This window comes from Stegostoma tigrinum, chromosome 25 (genome assembly GCF_030684315.1).
Source record: "Stegostoma tigrinum isolate sSteTig4 chromosome 25, sSteTig4.hap1, whole genome shotgun sequence".
Lineage (NCBI taxonomy): Eukaryota > Metazoa > Chordata > Chondrichthyes > Orectolobiformes > Stegostomatidae > Stegostoma > Stegostoma tigrinum.
Window position 1 is genome coordinate 51005002 of NC_081378.1, and position 24116 is coordinate 51029117.

At 47.2% G+C, this 24116-nt stretch overlaps 1 protein-coding gene and 1 long non-coding RNA gene across 2 annotated transcripts in view; one reads left to right on the top strand and one right to left on the bottom strand.

Moving 5' to 3' along the window:
- The window catches only part of LOC125463355 (uncharacterized), a 32682-nt gene extending 31905 nt beyond the window's left edge, over window positions 1–777 (bottom strand). Inside the window, exon 1 of the long non-coding RNA XR_007249816.1 lies at window positions 561–777. This is a non-coding gene — a long non-coding RNA (uncharacterized LOC125463355). The remainder of the gene's footprint in view (window positions 1–560) is intronic.
- snrpf (small nuclear ribonucleoprotein polypeptide F) lies at window positions 657–22792 on the top strand. The gene is made up of 4 exons (XM_048554563.1): window positions 657–881; window positions 4223–4348; window positions 6011–6075; window positions 22503–22792. The coding sequence occupies exons 1-4, from the start codon at window positions 879–881 to the stop codon at window positions 22567–22569; spliced, it is 261 nt and encodes an 86-aa protein (XP_048410520.1). The 5' UTR covers window positions 657–878; the 3' UTR covers window positions 22570–22792.
- Window positions 22793–24116: the final 1324 nt, after the last annotated feature.

Genomic DNA, 24116 nt, shown 5'->3' on the forward strand with positions numbered 1-24116 from the left:
ACTCTTCTCTCTGGGAGATTTGAAGTGCTTTGCAAAAGAGGCAAGTGTGATGTAAGAAATAAAAACTTTTCGCACAGCAAGTAGTTTGGTTCTGGAAATACACTATCAGCAAGTACGCGAGAGGCAGGTTCGACTGAGGCAATGAAAGAGGACATTATTAAAATCGAAAGAACGGGCAGGAGACAAGTCATGGTAACAAAGTGTGAAGCTGGATGAACACAGCAGGCCAAGCAGCATCTCAGGAGACAAGTCATGATGCTCAGGGAGCCAACGCAGGCATGATGGGCTGAATGGTCTCCCTCCACTGTTCTCTGATTCAACGATCCTTGGTTCACTCAGGCTTTTGAAAATCTGGCCACCCGACCCCCAAACCCACCCCTGACCGCTGCCCATTGGCTTCGTCTCGCCCCTGAACAGGGCTCACCCTTTCATCTCTGTCTGTGCCGTCCTCCTGGAGATTTTACTGCAAACACCAATACTGACTGTCAAGACGCACCAGAACCTGGCTCCCACCCCAGACCTGTTGTTGTTATTAATCGTGTCAAATGTCTCTGTGGTACCTGCTGTAAAAGATCCTTGGCCATTACTCCACGGGGCTCAGCTGCACAACTCTGAAGGTTCGCTTACGGCCTTTCGCCGCCGAGCTGTCGGTCTCCGTGGTAACCGCCACCCAATATGGCGGCGGGAGGGTGAGAGGTGAAGGGTTACGGTTCCCAGCAGGCCCTGCTCCCAGCCTTTGGCGCTCCTCCCCGCGTGTGTCGGTCTCTGACACAAAGTTCGTCCCGTTCCGGAGCAGCCGTCATTCCGTGTCCGTGTCCGAGCCGAGCCGTCCCGTTCAGACCATCCCACTTCCTTCCGACTGTCCCACAGGCGCCGGCATGGTGAGGGAACCTGCCGCGTACACGCACAGCCCGGGGTGGCGGAGGCTGGGAGCGCTTGCGGCCTGGTCCGTGAGGCTGCACCGGCACTGAAGTTAAACCCTCCCCCCGAGCCCGCATCGCGAAACCGTCCCGGGGGCCGGGGGGGGGGGGAGGGTGGTGCGTGGGTATTGATCTGTAACTTCCCTCCCTCATCGGAAAGGTGTGTTCGGGTGGGGGTGGGGGTGCGGTCTGTTTCCCCGACCTCCCCCCACCCCCACCCCCACCCCCACCCCCACCCCCACCCCCCCTCTTCCCCCACCCCCCCTCTTCCCCCACCCCCCCTCTTCCCCCACCCCCCCTCTTCCCCCACCCCCCCTCTTCCCCCACCCCCCCTCTTCCCCCACCCCCCCTCTTCCCCCTCCCCCCCTCTTCCCCCTCCCCCCCTCTTCCCCCTCCCCCCCTCTTCCCCTTCCCCCCCGACACCCCCCTCTTCCCCCCCCCTCTTCCCCCCCCCCCTTCCCCCCCCCTCTTCCCCCCCCCCTCTTCCCCCCCCCCCTCTTCCCCCCCCCCCTCTTCCCCCCCCCCTCTTCCCCCCCCCCCCTTCCCCCCCCCCCCTTCCCCCCCCCCTCTTCCCCCCCCCTTCCCCCCCCCTTCCCCCCCCCCCCTTCCCCCCCCCCCTTCCCCCCCCCTTCCCCCCCCCCTTCCCCCCCCTTCCCCCCCCCCCCTTCCCCCCCCCCTCTTCCCCCCCCTCTTCCCCCCCCCCCTCTTCCCCCCCCCTCTTCCCCCCCCCTCTTCCCCCCCCCTCTTCCCCCCCCCCTCTTCCCCCCCCCCTCTTCTTCCCCCCCCCCTCTTCTTCCCCCCCCCTCTTCTTCCCCCCCCCTCTTCTTCCCCCCCCCCTCTTCTTCCCCCCCCCTCTTCTTCCCCCCCCCCCTTCTTCCCCCCCCTCTTCTCCCCCCCCCCTCTTCTCCCCCCCCCCTCTTCTCCCCCCCCCCTCTTCTCCCCCCCCCCTCTTCTCCCCCCCCCCTCTTCTCCCCCCCCCCTCTTCTCCCCCCCCCTCTTCTCCCCCCCCCCTCTTCTCCCCCCCCCCTCTTCTCCCCCCCCCCTCTTCTCCCCCCCCCCTCTTCTCCCCCCCCCCTCTTCTTCCCCCCCCCCTCTTCTTCCCCCCCCCTCTTCTTCCCCCCCCCCTCTTCTTCCCCCCCCCTCTTCTTCCCCCCCCCCTCTTCTTCCCCCCCCCCTCTTCTTCCCCCCCCCTCTTCTTCCCCCCCCTCTTCTTCCCCCCCCTCTTCTTCCCCCCCCTCTTCTTCCCCCCCCTCTTCTTCCCCCCCCCTCTTCCCCCCCCCCCTCTTCCCCCCCCCCCTCTTCCCCCCCCCTCTTCCCCCCCCCCTTCCCCCCCCCTCTTCCCCCCCCCCTCTTTCCCCACCCCGACACCCCCCTCTTTCCCCACCCCGACACCCCCCTCTTTCCCCACCCCGACACCCCCCTCTTTCCCCCCCCCCGACACCCCCCTCTTTCCCCACCCCGACACCCCCCTCTTTCCCCACCCCGACACCCCCCTCTTTCCCCCCCCCGACACCCCCCTCTTTCCCCCCCCCGACACCCCCCTCTTTCCCCCCCCCGACACCCCCCTCTTTCCCCCCCCCCCGACACCCCCCTCTTTCCCCCCCCCCGACACCCCCCTCTTTCCCCCCCCCCGACACCCCCCTCTTTCCCCCCCCCGACACCCCCCTCTTTCCCCCCCCCCCGACACCCCCCTCTTTCCCCCCCCCCCGACACCCCCCTCTTTCCCCCCCCCCCGACACCCCCCTCTTTCCCCCACACCGACACCCCCCTCTTTCCCCCCCCCCGACACCCCCCTCTTTCCCCCCGACCACCCCTCTTTCCCCCCGACCACCCCTCTCCCCACCCCGACCACCCCTCTCCCCACCCCGACCACCCTTCTCCCCCCCCCCCACCCCGACCACCCCTCTTCTCCCCCCCCCCACCCCGACCACCCCTCTCCCCCCACCCCGACCTCCCCTCTCCCCCCCACCCCGACCTCCCCTCTCCCCCCACCCCGACCTCCCCTCTCCCCCCACCCCGACCACCCCTCTCCCCCCACCCCGACCACCCCTCTCCCCCCACCCCGACCACCCCTCTCCCCCCACCCCGACCACCCCTCTCCCCCCACCCCGACCTCCCCTCTCCCCCCACCCCGACCACCCCTCTCCCCACCCCGACCACCCCTCTCCCCACCCCGACCACCCCTCTCCCCACCCCGACCACCCCTCTCCCCACCCCGACCACCCCTCTCCCCACCCCGACCACCCCCCCCCCCACCCCGACCACCCCCCCCCCCCACCCCGACCACCCTTCTCCCCCCCCCCCCCCACCCCGACCACCCTTCTCCCCCCCCCCCCCCACCCCGACCACCCTTCTCCCCCCCCCCCACCCCGACCACCCTTCTCCCCCCCCCCACCCCGACCACCCTTCTCCCCCCCCCCCACCCCGACCACCCTTCTCCCCCCACCCCGACCACCCCTCTCCCCCCCCCCCGACCACCCCTCTCCCCCCCCCCGACCACCCCTCTCCCCCCCCCCACCCCGACCACCCCTCTCCCCCCCCCCACCCCGACCACCCCTCTCCCCCCCCCCACCCCGACCACCCCTCTCCCCCCCACCCCGACCACCCCTCTCCCCCCCCCCACCCCGACCACCCTTCTCCCCCCCCCACCCCGACCACCCTTCTCCCCCCACCCCGACCACCCCTCTCACCCTTCTCCCCCCACCCCGACCACCCCTCTCCCCCCCCCCACCCCGACCACCCCTCTCCCCCCCCCACCCCGACCACCCCTCTTTCCCCCCCCCCCACCCCGACCACCCCTCTTTCCCCCCCCCCCACCCCGACCACCCCTCTTTCCCCACCCCGACCACCCCTCTTTCCCCCCCCCCCCCACCCCGACCACCCCTCTTTCCCCCCCCCCCACCCCGACCACCCCTCTTCCCCCCCCCCCACCCCGACCACCCCTCTTCCCCCCCCCCACCCCGACCACCCCTCTTCCCCCCCCCCACCCCGACCACCCCTCTCCTCCCCCCACCCCGACCACCCCTCTCCTCCCCCCACCCCGACCACCCCTGTCTCCTCCTCTCCCCCCTCCCCCCACCACCCTCCCTCCCCCCACCACCCTCCCTCCCCCCCCCCACCCTCCCCCACCCTAACCCCGACCCCCTCCCCCCCCCCACCCTAACCACGACCCCCTCTCTCTCCCCACATCCTCTCTCTCCCGACACCCCGACCCTCTCTCTCCTCTTCTCTTCCCCCGCCCCCCCACCAATGAAGGTCGTTCTCCCTTGTGATGGCTGTTTTGTTTTTCTTCTGCCTTCCAGAGTTTACCATTGAATCCGAAACCTTTCCTCAATGGGTTGACTGGCAAACCGGTGATGGTGAAGTTAAAGTGGGGGATGGAGTACAAAGGTTACTTGGTGTCAGTTGATGGGTATATGAACATGCAGGTAAGGACTAATTTGGCACTTGCGCTTGTTGGTTATGGATGTTACAGGCTAGACATGGGCATGGCCATTGTCTTAAGTCTTAGGTACTTGCTTTTGATCTGCTAACCACAGTAGTTTACTGAAGTCAAAAAACCATACATAATCCCCTCTCAGGTCAGATTGTAAAATCTATTGGCCAAAATATAAGATGTGGATTTTGTATTCCAGCTAGCGAGCACCCAAAAGATGTGAATTTCTGAAGGAGGTCAGTGAAGCAAATGAAATCCTCAGCTTTATAAATCCAAGCCTTCACTAGTGAAGTAGTGAAAATGAATTTTTATAAAACTAAGCAACTATAGGGCACTGCACCGTGAGAAAGATCTGAAGGTATTGGATAGGGTAGATAAGATTTACAGTGTTTGTTTGCAGTTCTAGTATTTCTAGAAATAGGGGTTGTGGTGGCTTGTAGGAGAGAGGTAGATGGGGGTGCTGGTGGTGAAGGAGGAGTGTCTTGTGGGAGGATGGGAGTGAACGGGCTGGGGAAAGGAAAGGATACAGTGGAGGGAGAGGTAAGACACTTGGGGAACGATGGGGATGTGTGGTTTTAGCTGGAGGTTTGCATGAGAGTAGACAACAAATTGGAGGTTTGAGGCATGGACGGGTGAGTTGGGCATTTGGGCAGACTAATGACAAGCTGATGCACGGTTATCTGAAAAGGAAAATGGCAAGGACAGGCTCTTAAACAGAAACAATATTAACAGGATGACATAGCGATCATGAGAATGGTTTCACAAGATGAGGGGTTTTGTTTAGATAGTAGATTTGGAGTGTTTCAGAGATAGTAGGAACTGCAGATGCAGGAGAATCTGAGATAACAAGGTGTAGAGCTGGATGAACGCAGCAGGCCACCAGCATCAGAGGAGCAGGAAGGCTGACGTTTTTGAGGAATGAGAAGAAATTCTTCAGAATTTCTGAAGAAGGGTCTAGGCCCGAAACGTCAGCTTTCCTGCTCCTCTGATGCTGCTTGGTCTGCTGTGTTCATCCAGCTGTATATCTTGTTATCTCAGATTTGGTGTGTAGTTCTCTTTGGAGAAGATCAAAAGGTTTAATAGATGTGAGCTAGAGGATTTAAGATGATGCATAAAACCATTGCCGACATGAGGGAAGATATTAATGCAGTGAGTAGTTGGGATCTAGAATGCACTGCATGAAAAATGCTTAAAAGAGAACTGAGTAACAATTTGAAGTTGAAAGAAATTTTGCCATAGCATGGGGAAGGAGTGGGACCAATTGAATTGTTGAAGAGCGCTAACCCAGATTCGAGCAACCGAATAGCTGTGTCCTGTCATCTGACCATTCATGATTCTAATTATTTCCCTTTTAACTAAAACAAATTAGAATGCAGATCATTTTCCACCTAATAATCCTCCACTTAAATTTCATTTATTCTGGCATTAATCAGCTGTGGTTTTGTTGGACATGTAGTGTTGAAAACTTGATGCTCAATAAAACTGATTTGTTGTGCTGTGAATTCGAGTCTAGTTTCCACACATTTATGAAGCAGACACTCGGACTGATTTATCCTTTAATTCAAAGCAGTATTGTATTCTATGTTAAAAGACGTTGGTGTGGTAGACTAGAATGAGAAGAGGAAAACATTTAATTATTTTGCTTTTGTTTAAGCTTGCAAACACAGAAGAATATATTGATGGAGCGTTAGCAGGTCATCTTGGAGAAGTCTTAATCAGGTGAGAATTTCTTCCAGGAAAGAACGTTTACATTTACATAGCACCTCTCATGACCTCTGGTATCTGCCATTTTACAACCAGTTATGTTTATTCTTTGGATGTGTTCGTTGCTGCATAGAAAACATGGTTGCTAATATCTGTGTAGCAAGCTCCCACCAACAATGTGATGATGGTCCAGGTCACTTAAGAAAGGATGTTTTACTCAAGTCAGTCAGTTGCAGGCACGTTTTATCACTTATGTTGGAACCTTTGCAGTTTCCTGTGTTGGCTCCAACTTAAATCCAGTGATGAACAGAATGGGGAGGCCAAGTGGAGAGGAATTCCAGTGAGATCACACCCTGTTTTTATTCATATGAACATAACAAAATAGGAGCAGGAGTAGACCATTCAGCTTCTCGAGCCTGCTGTGTAATTCAGTAAGGTTGTGGCTGTTCTGTTTTTAATTTTGAATTCCACATTCATTTATCCTTGATAACCTTTGCTTTCTCTGTCAACAAGAATCTATCCACCTCTGCCTTGAAAATATTTACTGAACCTCCTCCACCAAATCACTAAAGTGTTACAGTGCAAAAAGGAGTCATTTGGTCAGTCGTGTCTACGTTAGTTCTTGAGTTGAGCACCATGACTTGGTGCTCTTCTCCTTTCTTTTCCTGATAGCTTTGCACATTGTTTCTCTTTTAAATAATCATCTGATGCCCTCTTGAGTGTCTCAGTTGAAGCCCCCTGCATCACACTTCTAGGCAGCGTATTCCAGGACCACTCGTTTGTGGAAAATTTTTGTTTTCTCATACCACGTATGTTTCTTTTGCAAATCACTTCAAATCTTTGTCGCAATCTTGATCCTTTTACAAGAAGCCTTGAGTTCCAAAGTTATACAACACTGAGAGAAAAAGACTCTCCTCATCAGAGCACTGGATGATTTTTCGGATAGTAACGGTATGCAGGGATATGGGGAACGATGTTAATAATAGAGCCAGTGCAGATGCAGTAGACCGAATGGCCTACTTCTACACTGTAATAATTTCGTGACTGGGTCGTGTGAGGGCAACCCAATTTTATGTTAATGCCCCCTGATTCTGGAATGTCCACAGAAAGATCTTTTCCATGTCCAAGATAACAAGGTGTAGAGCCTGATGAACACAGCAGGCCAAGCAGCATCAGAGGAGCAGGAAAGCTGACGTTTCAGGCCTAGACCCTTGTTCAGAAAAAAAAACTTTCTATGTCTACCTTGTCAAAGCATTCAGATTTTTATCTGGTTGATTCAAATTACTTCTGTTCTATGTAGAGTCCGGTGGAAACAAGCACAGCCTGTCCAATCCATTATCGATTTAGTAAACCTCCTTTGAACTGCCTCCCATGCATTAGCCTTCCTTAAGTAGTGAACCAAAACTACATCTCTAATTCACTGCATTTGAGACGTGGTCTGACCAATGTCCTGTATAAAATAGGCAGGGCATCCTTTTGTTTTAATTCCGTTTGTTATAAAGGATAACATCCCTTCTTGATTATATGCTCTATCTTTATAATAACTTAACATGACTTGGGCATTAAAGCACTTAACTCCATCTGCACTTTGGAATGTTGCAGTTTTCCATTGAAGTATCCGTCCACTTTTTAATTCTTTTACACTTCCCCACCCATGCCAGTTGTGACAGTTTATCCACTTAACCTACCTACATCTGACCGTAACCTCCGTGGTCTTCATAACACTGTTATCAATCTTGGTGTTGTCTGTGAATTTCTCAAACTTTGGCTACCAACCTTCGCTCACCTAATGTAAGTCATTGTTGTAATTCGTAAAATGTTGAGGCACCAGCGTAGTCCTCTGAGAGACTCCATTCTTGACACCCAGCCACTCAAACAAACGTATTTTTTTCTTATTTCTGCCATCCACCCAATCTCTTATGCACGCTGATGGGTTTTAGGAAAATCCAAGTTTTACTTTTCAGCAAAGCCTTTGCTGTGGTACCTTTTCCGAAGTCTGCTGGAAATCCAAGTACAGTATATCAGCAGACTTTTTTTTAAACAGCACAGGTTGTCCCTGTTTTAAAAAAAAAACTCCCAATATCTTGATATTCATAGAATCCCCACAGTGTAGAATGGGACCATTTGGCCCATTGAGTCCACACTGACCCTCTGAAGAGCATCTCACCCAGACCCAACCCCTACGCTATTCCCGTTATCCCACATTTATCATGGGTACCCACCAAGCCCATATAGCTCTGGACACTGGAGCAACTTCAACATGGCCAATCCACTAAGTTGCATGTTTTTGGACTGTGGGAGGAAACTGGAGCACTCAGCGGAAACCTACAGACACGGGAAGAATGTTCAATTACTGGAATCTTATTTTAATCCTTTAGAGTGGAGATTTGCTTATTGTCTATTGTTAACTTTCCATTCTGACTTTTTAGAGGATTAACATTCACTTATTTCTATGTTTTATGGCAGCCTCAGAGATTTTTAATCAATAAGGGATTTAAACATTATAGAAAAAGGGCACAAAAGTAGAATTGAGGATTTTCAGATCAGCCATGATCTCGGTGAATGGCAGGGCAGACTCAATAGGCCAAATGACCACCTTCTACTGTTCTGTTACAAGGTCTACTTACTCACATAACCATTACCGATTGCTGTAAAAAGCTCTCTGGTTCGCTGTTCATACAGAGATGGTAACCGATGCACTTACCTAGTCTGGCCTGCATGCAACTTCAGACCCACAACAATGTGCTTGATTCTTGAATGCCCTATGAAATGGTGCGGTAGTCCACTCAAGTTCAGGAGCAGATCAGGGTGGGCAATAAATGCTGGTGTTCCTAGCCATTCCCACATCCCATTTGTGAATTTAAATCAGTTGCTAAGAATGCACACAGTGATAGCTAGCTTGCTCATACTCAAATATCTTCCTCCTGCCACCATCTAACCATTCTTTATATTCTCACCATTCATCTGAGCTGCCACTCATCCTTGTGCAGCTATGCTTTTCCCTAACTCTCTTTTAACCACAGATTGTTGGGTCCATCTCCAGAAATTTTCCGATGACAAGTTGAAGATGTGCTTTTTAAGTTCGTTGACTTTCTTTAGACTGTCACCCCTAATGCTGTAAAACTTCCTCTTCCCGAAGAAAGATTATTCCCTCCCTCAGGGCAAACCTGGGCCAAACTTGCATAGTTAATGTTAGGATCTAGAAGTGCTGGCAAGGAAAGAGACCTAGGGGTGCAAGTGCATTGTTCCGTGTAAGTGGAGCTGCAGGTACACTAGAAGGTGAAGAAGGCATTTAGCATGCTCACCTTCATTGGTCATAACATTTGCATATAGGAGTTGCGACTGTACAGGATGTTGGTGAGGCCACTCTTACAATTTTACATAAAATTCCAGTCGCCCTTCTATAGGAAAATATTAACAAAATGAGAAGGTGCAGAAAAGATTTACAAGATGTTGCTGGGACTGGAGGGTTTGAGTTATGGGGGGGGGGTGTGGAGTGAATCGGCTGGAGCTATTTTCTCTGGAGTGTCAGAGGATGAGGTAAAGTTTATAAAACCATGAGGGGCTGGATTGCCTGAATAGCCAAGATCTTCTTGGAATTTTTTTCTCACACAGGGTGGTGCATATATGGAACAAGCTTCCAGAGGAAGTGGGGGAGTTGGGTATAGTTACAACATTTAAAAGGCATCTGGATGGGTATATGAATAGAAGGTTTAAGAGGGATATGGGCTAAATGCAGGCGAATGGCTAATCCACCAGGTCAGATTGGAAAGTCTGGCCATTGCAGACAAATTGGACCAAAGGGTCTATTTCCATGTATGACTGACTATAAATACTTGTGGTATGTGCTTCATCCCTAATATAATTGGTTGGTCCTAGCTGATGTTACCACTGGAAAAGCCAGACTTCGAAAAAATTTGGCTTTATAGATTTTTTTTTTTCTAATTTCTTACGGCAGCAGTTCTCTTAAAAATAAGTGCACCAGGCTGCAGACCTAACTTTAACAATGAAACAGAGGTTATTACTCAAAAGAAATGCAAATAAAATTAATTAAACCAAGCTATTAAAATATACAGCTTGAAAGATTTTAAAACATACAATAGAACAAAATCTCTTCTATATTCTCACACCATCACCACACAATCCTGAGAAATGTCCATCCCTGCCTAATCTATAGGTTTGAGTTAATTGCTTCAGTATGTGTTCTGAAAGCTGCAAAGCCTTTCAAAGAACAAAGAAAATTACAGCATAGGAGCAGGCCCTTCGGCCCTCCAAGCCTGCACCGATTGAGATCCTCTGTCTAAACATGTCATCTATTTTCTAACGGTCTGTGTCCATTTGCTCCCTGCCCATTCATGTACCTGTCCAGATATATCTTAAAAGACGCTAACGTGTCTGCGTCTACCGCCTCCGCTGGCAATGCGTTCCAGGCACCCACCACCCTCTGCATAAAGAACTTAACACACATATCTCCCTTAAACTTTCCTCCTCTCACTTTGAACTCATGACCCCTAGTAATTGAGTCCCCTACTCTGGGGGGGAAAAAGCTTCTTGCTATCCACCCTGTCTATACCCCTCATGATTTTGTAGACCTCAATCAGGTCCCCCCTCAATTTCTGTCTTTCTAATGAAAATAATCCTAATCTACTCAACTTCTCTTCATAGCTAGCACCGTCCATACCAGACAACATCCTGGTGAACCTCCTCTGCACCCTCTCCAAAGCATCCACATCCTTTTGGTAATGTGGCGACCAGAACTGTACGCAGTACTCCAAATGCGGCCAAACCCAAGTCTTATACAACTGTAACATGACCTGCCAACTCTTGTACTCAATACCCCGTCTGATGAAGGAAAGCATGCCTTCTTGACCACCCTATTGACCTGTGTTGCCACCTTCAGGGAACAGTGGACCTGAATACCCAGATCTCTCTGTTCATCAATTTTCCCTAGGACTTTTCCATTGACTGTATAGTTCGCCCTTGAATTAGATCTTCCAAAATGCATCATCTCGCATTTGCCTGGATTGAACTCCATCTGCCATTTATCTGCCCAACTCTCCAGTCTATCTATATTCTGCTGTAATTTCTGACAGTCCCCTTCACTATCTGCTACTCCACCGATCTTTATGTCATTGGCAAATTTGCTGATCAGACTACCTACACCTTCCTCCAAATCATTTACATATATCACAAACAACAGTGGTCCCAGCACAGATCCCTGTAGAACACCACTGGTTACAGGTCTCCAATTTGACAAACTCCCTTCTACTGCTACTCTCTGCCTCCTGTTGCCGAGCCAGTTTTTTTAGCCATCTAGTGAGCACACTCTGGACCCCATGTGACTTCACTTTCTCCATCAGCCTGCCACGGGGAACCTTATCAAACGCCTTACTGAAGTCCATGTATATGACATCTACAGCCTTTCCCTCAATCAACTTTGTCACGTCCTCAAAGAATTCTATTAGTTGGTAAAACATGATCTTCCCTGCACAAAACCATGTTGCCTATCACTGATAACCCATTTTCTTCCAAATGGGAATAGATCCTATCCCTCAGTATCTTCCCAACCACTGATGTCAGGTTCATCGGTTGATAATTACTTGGATTTCCCTTGAATATCTTCACAACTGTGATCTTAAGACTTTCAGATTTGAGTAATGCAGAGTTCTGACCAAACGCTCCTGGTCTGCAAGTTCTGCAAACTACACTGTTTCGCTGAAGAAACATATTTCCTTAACAGCCCTGAACAATCTCCTTTTTCTGAGGGAGACTATACTTGCCTCTGACCCCAGGTGTGTCTTCTCCAAACCACCCAAAAATCTTTGAACTGAATTTTAAAAAAAAATGCACATCCCAGACTTTACTAAGCCACTCACATGATGCCCTCTTTCTTCAGCCACAAACTGCCACACCATAAACAGACTCCATTTATACTTCAGGAGGCACATACTGGTTTAATGTCATAGTTTCAGAAAGACTGACCTAGTTAGTTCTTAAACCCTGTTGCATAAATAGACCAACCGTGCACTACTTTAAACTACAAACTCTCAAACAAAATGTAAACCATACACTTGCCGTCACATTGCTTAATGCTTGTAATAGGCAGCCTTCCCCCTACCCCCATACTGTGCTCTCCTTTGCCTTGGCTTTGTGCCTGAGCAGAATTTTGTGTTATTCTGCTGCAGTAGCAATGCATTTCCCCTTTCTCATCTTGGCTGTCCTATTGCTTTTAGCTCTAAAATTGGGAGCAGTTTTGATTGGTTCTTTGTTTCCAAGGTCACTTACCAGTATCATACGGAGGATGGTAAAATGTGAGGCTGGATGAACACAGCAGGCCAAGCAGCATCTCAGGAGCACAAAAGCTGACGTTTCGGGCCTAGACCCTTCATCAGAGAGATGAAGCTCTGGTCAGTGGGAATCACCATGCTATTGGTATTGTCATTGAATAGCATGGGGTGATTAGATTGTCACTTACTGGAGATAATTGTTGCCTGGCACAAATGTTACATAGCACTTACCTGCTTCAGTCTGAATTTGTTCAGGTCTTGCATATGGTCACAGGCTGCTTCAATATCTGAGTTGTTGTGAATAATGCTGACAATGTTGTCATCAGCGAACACTCCCACTTCTGATCTTACAATGGGGGAAGGTCATCGATGAAGTAGCTCGTGATGGTTGGACCCAGGGCACTGTCTCCTAAGGAGCTCCTGCTGTGATGATCTGGGGTTGAAATGATTAACCTTCAACAAGCACAACCACCATCTTTTGAGCTTCATGTGACTCAAATCACCCAACTGTATTCCCCTCACCTTGGTTTTGCTAGAGCTCCTTTAATGTCTCACACTTTCAAATGTGGTCTGTACACACACACACGCACGCACGCACGCACACACACCAATAGCTTTCCAGACATCACGTGGAGTAATTACATTGTCACAGCTGCCAGTCTTTAACCACTTGGGGCCTCTGGTGGAGGTTGAACTGAGGTTTTCTCTTGGCATTTCTGGCTCAAGGCTGTTGTACATGTTTCAGCCTTATCTTTTGCACTGATATGCTGGCCTCTCTCGTGATGGGGATATTGTGGAATCTCCTGTAGGCAGTTGTTTAATTAGCCACCACCAGTCGTGACTGGATGTGATGGTACTGCAGAGCTTTGATCTAATTAATTAGTTGTGGAATCACTTACCTCTGTCTGCAGTTAACTTTTGCTGTTTGGCATATCTTAGTCCTGTGTGGGTTCACTAAATTAAAACTTCATTTTTAAGTATAACTAGTTCTGTTCACAGCATGCCCTCCTACATTCTTCTTTGAACCATGTTTGATCCTGACTCGATGGTAATGATACAGTGGGGAAATATGGCACAGGCCATGTGGTTATGAATTGTGGTTGAATACTGTTCTGATGGCCCACAGTGCCTTGTGGATGCTCAGTTTTGAGCTGCTAGATTTGTTCAAAGTCTCTCTCATTTTAGCATTGTGCTCGTGCCACACAACACAGGGGCGAGTATCCTCAATGTGGCGATACTACATGGAAACAACTCCTGCTGACATTGTTATTGTTATGTCTCTTGGGATAGTGTGCTGGAAATATAGCTCTGCTATTCCCAGAGTTGTCAAAAAAGTTGAAGATTTTACAGAAATACTCATAATTGTACAATTTACCTGTCGTCTTAGACCCAGGTTGACAGACCAGGTTTCTATACTTAAGAAGAATGACTATTTATTCTAAATATACACTAACTGTAGGTTAACAGTTAGAACCATTGGCATATAACTCTGCTTGTTAACCAACCCCCTTATAAATGTCCATGTCTATGCATACGTACAGACAGAGAAAAGGGGGTAATTTAGGGGTGTGCTGGGTGGAGGATAAGGGAAAGCAATTCAGTGCTCACTGTCCACTCTGCTGAGATTTTTGTACCATCAGAATGCTGTTTCTTTAGTCTTTATCCTCCAGATACTTCCACTTGTTTGCAGGAGGCACAGAGAAACTGGTTCACACTTTTAAAGGTCTGACTTACCGATTTAAAAGGCATAGCAGCTGGAAAAGGGAAATACGCTATCTTCAGACTCTCTTCTTTCGCAGTTCCTTCTCCTGAGATACAATGGTTTCTCCCAAACGTTCATGCCCTCAAGCTGTTCAACTGTCTGGGAGCCAATCAAACAACTGTTGGCAGGCAGGAGGTGTTTGTCATCAATAACTAGTCACTAGTCCACAGACCAATCTTCTTACTGGCCATATTTTCAATTGTACACAGTCCCCTGGCTCAAAGTTTGTCTATATTCTGACTTTTGTTATTGCTTGAACACACTATTTAGAACATAGAACATAGAACAGTACAGCACAGAACAGGCCCTTCAGCCCACAATGTTGTGCCGACCATTGATCCCCATGTATGCACCCTCAAATTTCTGTGACCATATACATGTCCAGCAGTCTCTTAAATGACCCCAATGACCTTGCTTCCACAACTGCTGCTGGCAACGTATTCCATGCACTCACTATTTGCAGTGAGTGTCAGTCCACAATCAAAAATGCAAAAACTAAAAGACATGGTTTGTACATCATAGATTGGCACAGCCTAGGGCAGGTAGGTTGGTGAAGTTGAGGTTAAGTAGGTATTTTTGCTTTTGTGGGCTCCCTCACTATCTGCCACAGACCCAATCTAGCAGCTGGCCTTTAGGACCTGACTATGTTGGCCAATAATGGTGCAACCAACCTGTTCTTGGTGATTGACATTGAAGTCCAGCATCCAAAAAGCCCTTGCTGACCTCCGTGCTTCTTCAACTTGGTGCTCATCATGTAGGAGTTCTGATTCATCATGGAAGGAGGTTGGTCAGTGACAATCAGTATGAGGTTTCCTTGCCTGTGTTTCACCTGGTGCTGTGAAACTTTGTGAGATCCAAAGTCAGTGTATAGGTCTTCCAGAATTCCTTTCCAGCTGTGTACCCCTATCCTGCCAATGGGGCAGATGTATCCAGGGATGATGATGGTGTCAGGGACATTGTTTAAAAGGTATGTCTCTTCAGTGTGGCTGTCAGGCTATCGTTTGAATAGTCTGAAAGAAGCTCTCCCAATTTTGACTCAAGATCCCAGATGTTTCTAAGGATGACTTTGCAGATTTGATAGGCCTAGGTTTACCATTTTAATTTTGGTGTCTAGGTGAATGCCAATTAGTCCATTTGGATTCGTACTTTTGTTTAGATATCATTGTGGTTTATAGTAGCTTGCTAGGCTATTTCAAAGGGCAGTTAGGAATCAACTGCATTGTTGTGGGTCTGAAGTCACGTATAGGCCCGACTAGGTAACAATATCAAATTTCATTTTTGAAAGTATGTTAGTGAACCAGATCGACAAATGGTTTTGTGGTTGTCATTAGATCTTTTATTCCAGGCTTGCATGTATTGAATTCAAATTCAACACTCTGTGGTGGGATTAAAACCCTTGTCATAGAGTCATAGAGATCTAGGGCACAGAAGAAGGCCCTTTAGTCCATCATAGCCATGCTGGTCATTAGTAGCCACTGAACATCCAATTTACCAGCACTTGCCCCATAGCCTTGTGTACCATGGCATTCCGTAAATATAATGAGGGTTTCTGCCTCTACCATCCTTTACAGTTCCAAATCCTCACCGCCCTCTGGGTGAAGGCTCACTCAGATAGTAAGAACTGCCGATGCTGTTGTCTGAGATAAGTGTAGAGCTGGAGGAACACAGCAGGCCAGGCAGCATCAGAGGAGCAGGAAAGCTGATGTTTCTTTCTGACCATCTATTTCACTCATGTTCTGTCAGGAAGGGAGTCAACCTGTACTTGTCCATTTCTGAAGAAAGGTCTAGACCCGAAACGTCAGCTTTCCTGCTCCTCTGATGCTGCCTGGCCTGCTGTGTCCTTCCAGTTCCACACTCTGTTTCCCTCTGGGTGAAAATGTTTTTCCTCACATACCTTCTAAAACTTCTGCCCTACTTTAAATCTATGTCCCAGTGGTCATTGATCCCTCCATCAAGGGGAAAAATTCCTTCCTGTCTGTGCTGCTTCTCATCTTACACATATCAATCGTGTCCCCCCTCAGTCTCTGCTCTTAAAGAAAACCACCCCTGCCTGTCCAATCTCTATTCATAACTGAAACTCTCCAGCCCCAGGCAACATCCTGGTAAATCTCCTCCACCTTCTGTAGTGCTGTCTAATCCCAACAGAAGTGCAAACAATACTCTAGCTGTGGCATAACTAATGACATATACTGTTTGAACATAGCTTCCCTGCTCTTAATCTCTGTGTCTTGGCCCATAAAGGCAAGTAAACCATATGCTGCCTTAACCATTTTATCCACCTGTCCTGGTGCCTTAAGGGACAGCTGTACTTGCACACCAGGATCCTTCTGATCCTCACAAAAAACAGACGTTTCTGGAAAAGCTCAGCAGGTCTGGAAGCATTTGTGAAGAGAAATCGGAATTAATGTTTGGGTCCAGTGACCCTTCCTCTGAACTACTGCCAGACCTGCTGAGCTTTTCCAGCAACGTCTGATTTTGTTTCCAATTCATGGCATCAGCTGTTCTTTTTTTTTTCATCTCCTTCTGATCATCGGCACTTCTCAAAGTTGTACGACTCATCATGTATTCCTGTGTCTCGTTTGGCCTGGCCAAATGCATCACATCACATTTATCTAGATTGAATTCCATTTGCATCTGATCAGCGTATCCATATCCTTCTGTCATCTAAAGCTCTCTATTCAGCACCGCACCAGTTTTTCTATTGTCTGTAAACTTACTGATTAACGCTCCTACACTCAAGTCTAAATCGACTATATAAACCACACACAGCAAGAACACCAACACTGATCGCTGTGGGACCCTGCTGGGCACAGACTTTCAGTCCTTAACCACCCACCCACCCACCATCACCTTCTGCTTCCTGCCACTGGGGAGGTGATGACCTTGTGGTATTTTTGCTAGACTATTAATCCAGAGACCCTGATAATGTTCTGAGGACCTGGGTTCAAATTCTGCTATGGCAGATGGTGGAATTTGAATTCAATGAATTTCTGGGATTAAGAGTCCAGTGATAACCATTGTTAATTGTCAGGCCAAAACCCATCTGGTGCACAAATGTCCTTTAAGGAAGGAAGCTGCTGTCCTTACCTGGTCTGACCTACATGTGACTTCACACCCACAATGTAGTTGATGCAAAACTGCCTTCTGAACTCTAGGGATTGGGAATAAATACTGGCCTAGCCAGTGGCACCCACATCCCAGAAATCTCAGCCAGTTGTGAATCCAGTTGACCAAATTTCCTCAGATCCTATGGGCTGTTGCCTTTAATATCAATCTCCCATATGGGACCTAATCAAAAGCTGAACTCTAAGTAGACGACATCAAAAACATTGCCTGGTCACCTCTTCAAAAAATTCAATCAAGTTGAACTGACATGACATCCCTTAAACAAGACTACGCTGAATTTACCAAATGCAAATTAATTCTGTTTCTCAAAATTGCTTTCAATAGTTTTCCCACGACTGAGGTTGGACTGTCTGTAGTTTCCTGGTTTATCTCTTGCCCCCTTCTTCAATATGGTTTGCCTTGGACATAAGTGGTTACATAGTCACCATAAGGCTGGTTTTAATTCCAAATTTTTACTGAATTCAAATCATATCATCTGCCATGGCCGAGATTCAAAATGTCCTAAGTGTGTTAGCACAGGGTGCTAGGCTTCTAATCTAGTTTTTCAGAACCTGAAATAAACCAATTAGCTACTGGGTGCTGGAAATCTGAAACAAACAAAATGCTGGAAAAATTCAGATGTGAAGACAAAACAGTGTTAATGTTTCTAATCCAGTGACCTTATGGACTCAAAACATTGTTTTCTCTCAACAGGTGCTGCCAGACTTGCTGAGTTTCTCCAATTTTCAGTTTTGACCAGTCATATAAATGTTATAAATGACAGTGGAGGCTGGAAATTCTGCAAAAAGTGTCTCACCACTTGACCCCTTAAAATTTGCCGACTATCTCCATGGCATAAATCATAAGTGTGACATGATACTTCGCACTTGTTTGGATGTGTGCAATTCCAATAGCACTCAAGAGTCTCAACACTATCCAGGAAAAAGCAGCTCGCTTGATAGGCACCACCACCCTCAACAATTCACTCTGTCCACCAAAGAGACACAGTGGCAGCAGTGTGTATCATGTACAACATTGCTTCTTAAATGTTTTCCCAGCCTGGTCCCATTTTGAGGTTTGGAAATTGTCACAGCACAACAGTGCGAGGGGGTTCTGTTAGAGTCGGAGCCCTGCTGATACAACTCAGTCCATGGTATGGCCATTGCTGCTTAAAGCTCCTGGTCCCAAAATGTCACCTTGTGGCTCTGCGTGAAGTTCCAGTCCACACTTTGGGAACACCTGACCCACAAGATGAATTGTCATCTGGTTGGCGGGGGGGGGGGGGGGGGGGGGGCGCAAGGGCAGCAGATACATGGGAAAACCACCGCTTATAAGTTTCCCCTCCAAATCAGTTACCATCCTGACTTGAAAAAATATCACTGTTCCTTCAGTGTGGCTGGGTTGAGATCCTGGAACTCCCTCCCCAACAGGACTGTAGCAGTTCAAGACCAGCTCACCATTGCCTTCTCCGGGGCAACTCGAGATGGGTGATAATGCTGGTGCAGCCAGTGACATCCACATCTTACGGAATAATTGTTATTTTAAAAGCAAAGGATTAACTGGAGTGGATAAGAGAGAAAGCAGACCAACGGGAATTTTTGTCTATTTGCCCCATTATTTTCTTCATTGCATTTAAACCCATGAACCTCTTCCACTTGACTTTGGGTTTCCTCAAAGTGCAGATTTTTGTCATCTTCCAGCATTATATAAAAATATGCAAAGTATTCACACTAAAAGGTTGCCATTAATCCTTCATTACTAATAATGAAGTAGGTTAATCAATAGCTGGAACAATATAGTCAGAGGGAGGATTTTCAATTCCCAGGACAGAGGAAAACTGCAGAAGAATACAGTGTGCTACTCATCAAGGTTCGGGCCAATGCCACTGTGGAAGCTTAACTTGTGCTATTTCGTTTACTTCTGAGGGAGGTGCTTTTTTGGGGTGGTTATGGAGGGTCCTGTGTCAATATTAGTTATTATCAAGGACTCAGGCTAGTAATGTCAAGCTGCTATGTTGCCAGAGGCTGAAACACTGTCTGGGAATGTGAAGCAGGTCAGGGAGCATCTGTAAAAGAGAGGAACAGCTAATGTTTCAGACTGATAACTGCTCTTTCGACATAAAGTCATCAACTTGTTTCAGCTTCATTTATTCAACATCCATAATACTTTACTAATCCAGAAGCTTGGACTGGAGGAATGAGTTTAAACTCTGTTAATTAAACTAAAATCTGGAATTAAGAAACATGTACTATTTACAGTAACCATAAAACATCAAATTCTCATAATCCATCTATTTCACTTGTGTTCCATCAGAGAGGGAGTCAACCTGTGCTTGTCCATTTCTGAAGAAGGGTCTAGACCCAAAATGTCAGCCTTCCTGCTCCTCTGATGCTGCTTGTCCTGCTGTGTTCGTCCAGCTCTACACCTTGTTATATCACATTCCAGCATTGGCAGTTCCTACTATCTTTCGTCCATTCTGTTGTGTATGAGCTGCATGATCCACAGCAATGTGGCTGGCTCTGGACTGATTTCTGAAGTGGCCCAGCAAGTCATTCTTTTGTATTCCATTTGGGGCTCACCACCGTTTTTGAGAACAATTAGAAATGAGTAATGAATGCTGACCTTACCCAGCATTGACTACATGCCAGGAATGAATTCTAACAAAATTCAAAATGTGCAGAGGGCAGAGAGACAAATAACATCTTAAAAAATTAATTCACTTATTTAATGTGGCTAGCTAGTCCTGCATTTATTGCCTGGCCCTAGTTGCCCTGGAAAAGGTGGTAGTTGAAATGGTAATGGAAAAATAAGACTGGTGAACTGTATATCACCTTTCTACATGGGGTTATGACCATGACAATAACAGACACCTGAATCAAGCAAGGGAAGGGTAGAACGTTTAATGTCCCTGGTGAAATAGTACTCAGGAATGGTAGGGAAGGAAAAACATGGCTGTAGTATTATTGGTCAGAATTGGATCAAAGGCAGAATCTATTGATAAGAATTGAGGAACAGTAGGGAGACTTCCACTACTGCGTGTATACTAAATGATGGGGAGTATGTAAAGCTGCAGACTTTCAAGCAAATTACAGAAAGAAACTATAAACTTATAATACACTGATAACTGGGGGCTTCAGTTGTCTTGGACTAGGAAAAGAATAGCAAATGTCAAAGAGGAAATTCCTGAAATGTAAGTAAGAGAACTTTGATCAGTGTGCTTCTAGTGAGGAAGGAAACAATGTTTAGTCGAATTGGATAATTTAGTCAAATAGATGAATTGGAGCAGGCTTTGGTGGAAGAGCATTTAGGACAGAACTGGCACTATTTTTTTGACTTACACAAGTGATGAAAAAGTACACAACATTCAAAGGTGAAGACACTGAACTGGTATGTTCTAACTTCAGAGTTGAAAAGGAACCTGGCCAATGTGGATTAGAATCAAAACAGGAAAAATGAGCAGTGGGAGGCTGTTGAAGAGATTGTCTGTAGATTAAACATGTCCATGAAGTATCTCCAAACCTAGAGCTCCTTGGTTCAAATGAAACCACACAAGAGGTTTCTTATGAATGTTGGAATTGTACCACAACAGAATTATGTTCCAAGTGCTTACGGAAGCAGATGAAAATAACGGAAGTAGACAATCTTTCAATCCTGTTTTGACATTGCAATGTTATAGAATTGATAGAATACAAATGTTAGAGGTTGAGCAGTGACCTGATTGAGGTCTACAAAATCATGAGAGGTATAGACAGGGTGGATAGCAAGAAACTTCTTCCCCAGAGTGGGGGACTCAATTACTGGGGCGTCCCGATTTCAAGGTGAGAGGGGAAAGGTTTAAGGGAAATATGAGTGGAAAGTTCTTTACACAGAGGGGGGTGGTGCCTGGAACATGTTCCCAGTGGAGATGGTAGAGGCGGGCATGATAGCATCGTTTAAGATGTATTTAGACAGATACATGAATGGGCAGGGAGCTGAGGGATACAGATCCTTGGAAAATATGCAACAGGTTTAGATAGAGGATCTAGATCGGCACAGGCTTAAAGGGCCAAAAGCCCTGTTCCTGTGCTGTAATTTTCTTTGTTGTTGTTACACACAAACTTGCTCAAAAGGAGAGAGGGAAGAATAAAAGCATCAGCACTCCCACTCCAAGGGCATAGTCCCTTTAAAGATTTTAGCAGGCATCTTAAATTAGTGGAGCTGATTTGAGCATAGTCTTTGTGGGGTATCACATCTCCATGCGGCCTCACTGTTTGAAGGGAATGTTCCTCGTAATTACAGACCAGTCTGAATCATACTCAGTGAGGAAAACTGTGGATAATAATCTATTGTCACTTTGAGTATTTGTGTGAACCTCTTTATAACTTCTTAACTCACTTGTTGATCTGGTTATTCTGAGTGTACTAATGAAACACTTGTCTTTCAAAAGTCATGGGTATGCTTCATATTGTACCAAATGCATCATTAGATGCTTCCATGCATTTGCAAGTTTAGTACGATTTCTTCGTTAAATCTTGACTGGATACAATGAAAAAATTCTGCGGGTGACTTGCATCACACCAGAGTTCATGGCGTGATGGTAGTGGCTCAGGCATATGAATGTAGGAGCAGGTGTAGGCCATTCAGTCCTACAGACATGTTCCCAATCAGTCAGATCATGGCTGATCTTTAGCCCAAAAACATCACACATCTGTCTTTGGCCCATATCCCTTAATACTTATGTTTAACAAAAAATTATGTATGTCAGATTTAAAATTAACATCTGATCCAGCATCCATTGCCATTTAGATTCGATTCAATTCGATTCCTTACAGTGTGGAAACAGGCCCTTCGGCCCCACAAGTCCACACCGCCCCTTGAGACATCCCACCCAGACTCATTCCCCTATAACCCACACACCCCTGAACACTACGGGCAATTTAGCACGGCCGATCCACCTAACCTGCACATCTTTGGACTGAGGGAAGAAACCGGAGCACCCGGAGGAAACCCACGCAGACAAGGGGAGAATGTGCAAACTCCACACAGACAGTCGCCCAAGGCTGGAATCGAACCCAGGTCCCTGGTGCTGTGAGGCAGCAGTGCTAACCAGTGAGCCACTGTGCCGCCATTTGTGGAAGTATTCCAAAGATTGACCATCCTTTATGTATGGAAATGCTTCTTAACATCACTCCTGAACAGTCTGCCATAATTTTGAGACAATGCCCCACCCCGGTTCTAGAATCTCTAATGACATGCACTGCGCAAAACAAATCTGTTTGGATACTGATGGCTTGTGTTCTATTCAACAGATGTAACAACGTTTTGTACATTAGAGGAGTTGAGGAGGAGGAAGAAGATGGAGAAATGAGAGAGTAACTTTCCTTTTTGTTTTGAAGAATAACCACGTGTTCAATTTTTTTTTAGTACTTTTTTAAAAAATATACAGTAAGGACTATGCTGTTTTCAGGAATGCACTGACCACGTCAGAGAGGTCTACTGTGCTGTAAAATGTACAAGAAAAACTAATTTAATTGTAGACACCAGTTTGATATGGCTCAATGTGAATTCAGATGTACCAATAAAAACTCTTTTACACTTTTGTGAGATGTAATGTGTACTAATTTTACAGACTTTGTATGTTGGAGTGAGCAAATCATTTCCCATGATTTGTCCGGTGCCTTTGATTGAAGGCTTGTAGCACTTCCTCTCGTTTACTATATTCATTCTCTAAGCAGATCTACACAGCACCTAGGTGTCTTTGCACTATGATAGGTCTAGATTTCACAGCATTGCACAACCTAACTCGATGATTGTTTAGGTAGATAGCTCAAATTGCACTGATGTTTGGCAAGAACTGAATTAGCACCTGCAGATAGGCACAGGAATAGGCTTTTGAACTCCTTAAGCCTGCTTCACCATTCACTGAGTTCAGGGTTGCTCTATAATAAAACGCAATATACCTCTATATCCATTTAAAACTCACTGAAGTTGTCATGTCCTTTAAGTGAAATTGATTGATCTCCCATTTAAAATTAGCAGTCGACCTAACCTCAATTGCTGTTTGTGGGAATTCTAAACTTGCATCCCCTTCCGTAAGATTTTTGTGACTTCGCTGTGTGAACAGGTTAGGATGGAAACCCCATCTGATTTGTCACAAAACCATCTGCAGCGGCTGCATTGATCCTACAAGAGGCTTTGTTTTGTGCAGTTTTTCTCAGCAGGTCATTCCATTATGAAGGAGACTGGAAATGTGAGCCATCCATTGCCATTCAAGGCTGGGAGATATAACAATGTGCTTCTCTGGAAAGCTGAAATAAAATTAACCTTTCCCTACCGGCTGTGGAATTATCACTGACTGTGCATAACGTTGTGTAAGCCAGGTCCAAGCACATTCCCTGCATATTGTGTTTAGCCTAAGTTGTGGACATTGAGGTGCAAAGTCTTAGCTTCAGTCGTGCAACATTTCAGGGATTCCTGATGTCTCAGACAATCTGCAGGTAAGGAGTCAGTTTTTTGAGAGAGAGGAGTGCTCCTGATCTGTGGCTTTGCAGAAAGTATGAGTCTAGATTGTCATATGAATGTACAAATACCTATTTTGGATGTGTCATTAAAATTGATTTTTTTCCTCCCATAGCACACTGAATTTCTAATAAAACAGAAGGGAAATGACAAACCGGAACAAGGCCAATGTGGTCCATAAGCTGATGTCAAAGATCTAACTGGCATTTGGTGTTTAAGAAAATAAATGTTTTCTTCTCAAAAAGAATGAAAGCCAATCTTCAAACGATGATGAGGAACAGGTATCCTCAAGTCACACAGTGTCTTGTGTCCATTGGCTGGAAGGATTTACGTAGTTGACTGACTGTGTGATCTACCAGTGCCTAGAAATAGAGACAAAAATCTCACAATGCCAGGTTATAGAC